At 39.5% G+C, this 3,710-nt stretch overlaps 1 protein-coding gene across 1 annotated transcript in view; it reads left to right on the top strand.

Moving 5' to 3' along the window:
• Positions 1 to 1,611, top strand: part of LOC107699124 (orexin receptor type 2-like) — a 42,721-nt gene extending 41,110 nt beyond the window's left edge. The window contains exons 4-5 of the mRNA XM_016500298.1: positions 925 to 1,040; positions 1,387 to 1,611. Of these exons, the coding sequence (XP_016355784.1) occupies positions 925 to 1,040; positions 1,387 to 1,611 (341 nt within the window). The remainder of the gene's footprint in view (positions 1 to 924; positions 1,041 to 1,386) is intronic.
• The last annotated feature ends 2,099 nt before the right edge of the window (positions 1,612 to 3,710 follow it).

Below are 3,710 nucleotides of genomic sequence, written 5' to 3'. Positions count from 1 at the left end.
TATATAGTGAACTAAAATCAAGCTTAGGATCTTTGATCTGCCAAAATGTTTATTTCCAAATGGCTTATTTGAAATAAAAATCTAATATATAAAATATTCATCATTTGTTAATTTCACTCCAAACACATATGTCTTCCAAACTCTTTTTTTTCATGCAGTTACAATGAATAGGGACTGAGGCTTCTCTGAAAATCTCTAGGTTCTCTGAAATTTTGTGGATACATACGCTTGTCCCTGTCCCCCAATAAGTTGATCTTAAATAAATTGATCCGATTCACAAAACTGATCTGGCTGAAATTGTTCACAAATTAGTTTATCATTTCAAGGGGAGGATTTTAAATATGTTCTTCATTAATGTATGGTTTCAGAAGACTTGACAATATATAGGGATTATTTTTATTATATTTTAAGCTCGAAAGCCTCAAGTCCAGAGGATGAGCTTTTCTTTTCTTTTTGAGCAAAGGAACATGATAAAATCTCTTCTGCTCTGAATTGCATTAACATAGTTCATATCCATAAAACCCAACATGAAAGCTTATGCTGTGAAATGAGTGTGCCTTTTCACATTTTTGAGCAATGGTTGTAATTAGGTTTAATATCATGATATTGAACATAATATAGAAATGATTAAAAAAATTGATATCCATTTGAAAAGGTTTAATAATATCCAAGCCTGTTACATTCAATTCATAGAAGGTTCATTAAAAGGGAAGTCTCCACTAAGCGAATAGGTTCAAGTTGAAATCATGGATGCTGATTGGTCAATAAAGCATTCTTATTATACAATGTTACACAACATATATGCTAAAATTTCCATCATGCCTAAAACTTCCCTTTACCTTTCCTAATAACTCCCTTCTGCTTTTAGTTACAGAATGGCATGTGCATTTAACTGATGTTGTTGTTTGATTCTCTCTTTTGCAGATGAAATCTACCCTAAAGTGTACCACACCTGCTTCTTTATTGTCACTTATTTTGCTCCATTATGTTTGATGGTCCTGGCATACATTCAGATCTGTCATAAACTCTGGTGTCAACAGGTATGTAAGTGCTCTTGACACTTTAAAGTTAAGCCCAACTGCATTTATAAATGACACTATTTTTGTCTGTAAACTCTTGTTCTGTTCCAACACATAATGATCTGTCTATCTGTCTCCTGCTTACTTGCACAGCTGCATGTTAAGGTAGCATTGTAACTGAGATGGAACTTAGATGACTAGGTTTTGGATTTGGTAGTGCTAGGTGTGGTTTTGTTTACTACCAACTGCACAAATCTTATGTCTTTACTTGTGTATTCATTGCTGAAAATGTGGCTATATGGACACAGTCTAACGGGTGTGAATTGCTGCGCCATGACCCATAACACCATGCTTTATCCCTGAGCAGATTCCTGGAACATCATCGGTGCTTCAAAGGAAATGGAAGTCGCTGCAGTGTTCTGCCCATGCTGTAGGCTCAGGAGAATCGGTGAAAGTGAGAACCAGCACTGTCTCAGCGGAGATCAAACAGGTGAAAGCCCGACGGAAGACGGCACGCATGCTGATGGTGGTGCTGTTTGTGTTTGCACTCTGTTACCTGCCCATCAGTGTTCTCAACATCATGAAGAGGTAAGCACTATGATACTTGGCTGAGGTAGTGCATGTGCTTATTATAACACAATTATGCTTACACCTCCTCTGTCCCTGTGTCTCAAAACATCTGTCAAGAACATGGCTGGATAATAAAAGTAAAAACAAAAAACAAACAAACAAAAACAGGAAATTTCACATAAATCCAACAAAGCTTATTTTTTGGACCATTAATGTTTTGGGTTGTGACACAATTCTAATGCCAATTCATGAGGATTGTTTTGTGATTATTCTCAACTGTGATCCACATTAGTTCCCTTTTGAGTGGAACTCAACACTGCATCATTGTTGATGCTATGGGAATGCTTTAGCATTGGCCGGTGTCTGAAGCATGTGTGAAAACACCCCGATCTTGATTGGCTCAATGTGAGATCAGGTGAGGTAGCGTGTAATGTCAGCAAAACCATAAGATGGAGCCAAGACCCCAGTTGTGTTTGGAATAGCATACTACCATACAACTCCTACTATAGTGCAGTATGCAATGGGTATACTGTGAATAGTATGTGGATTTTCTGTATGCATGGAATTCCTGGATTACCTGCTACATTTGCTGAAATTTGATGTATGCTTCTGAGGATCACTGCATGGGATACTGTTTCCCACAATGCAAGGCGCCCCACGTGATGTTTCATATTCAAATGCGAGAGTGAACTGGAGACGGGGATAGTAATTATAAATGTAACACTTTTATATGTACTTATATACATATTATTGTAAACTACAAACGAGCAAATATTGCTCTGTATCGAAAAACAATATCGTTAGTAGGACATAAATTGTACTGTACCTTAATCTATATGGCACGTTTCCGATCAAGTCAAATGACATCGCCTTTATCACTATAGCACTTTATACAGTACAGATTGTTTCAAAGAGATTAAACAATAATAATATTGCAGTAATATGATATATAAATAACATAAATAAAAATAATATTTAAATTATGCAAGCAGAATTCAAGAGAAGTGTCACGAATCCGGTCCGTGGCCTTCCGGCCGATTGCCACTAGAGTTAGTCGTGATTGGGAATGCACTTCGGCTCGCGCGCATTACTGCACCTCCGCCTAATGGTTCGATCAGAGTAAATTAATCAATGCAAGAGATTTGAGTGGACTGTATATGTCACGAATTCTGTTCGTGAACTTCCATCCGATCCGCCACCAGAGGTCACTCGTCCATCATATTGACTCTCTCACTACACTGACTGTTGCACGTCACCATGGACTACATTTCCCATGCACCATTTCACTAATCACACGCTCACCTGAGACCAATTACATAACACCCACTCAGTTCCTGCTCCGATCGCTGTGTATTGTTCTGCGTTTAGCACTCCCCAAGTGTTAGCTGCTTTACCGAGCCATTCCGTGTTTCTGTTTCGTCTCTAGTTTTGTTTAGCATTTATCTCTCCTCTAGTGTTAGCTACATCACTGAGCCATTCCTTTTCCCATTTTTTTAGTTTTAGTCTTAGTCTAGTCTTTCCGTGTTGCTTTGTTGTCTGTTTCCTGACCTCCTGCCTGTGTTTATTGGATTACCCCTCTTGTCAAGCCCTCTGGATACTGTTCGCTGATCGTAGACCCACGCTAGCCCAAGGAATATTCTTTGTCTTGCCTGTGCCATACCTGTTTGCTGTTGTTCGACCCTGCCTGTGTTTGACCACTTCTCTTGTGAATAAAAGCTTGCACATGGATCCGCACGCCTCTCGTCTCGTCAGCCCTGTTACAGAATACACGGCCTCACAAGGATCTAGCCATAGCACACTATTCTGATCTACCAGACTGTCTTTTGATAGAGTTTTTTTGTGATGGCCTTAATCAACCTCTACGCTTAGACGCAAGGGTCTGCATTCGTCACTGAGTTGTTTTTTGGACTTTGCTTTGTTGACTGTTGGCTCTCTATTCACTGTGGGTATCGCAGAGGAACGTGACCCCGCACTCACTCGAGTAATGACTAGATTACGCTCACAAAATGGCGGCGACAGATGAGCCTGATCGCAAAATGGCAGACACAACAGCGCCCCGTTATGTGAAAGTTGATCTTCATGAACCAAGTCAAGTCACAGTTGATCGTCAGGAATCAAGTA

Source organism: Sinocyclocheilus anshuiensis, unplaced genomic scaffold (assembly GCF_001515605.1).
Source record: "Sinocyclocheilus anshuiensis isolate Anshui unplaced genomic scaffold, SAMN03320099.WGS_v1.1 scaffold166, whole genome shotgun sequence".
Classification (NCBI taxonomy): domain Eukaryota; kingdom Metazoa; phylum Chordata; class Actinopteri; order Cypriniformes; family Cyprinidae; genus Sinocyclocheilus; species Sinocyclocheilus anshuiensis.
This window is presented reverse-complemented; position numbering and strand designations above follow the sequence as displayed.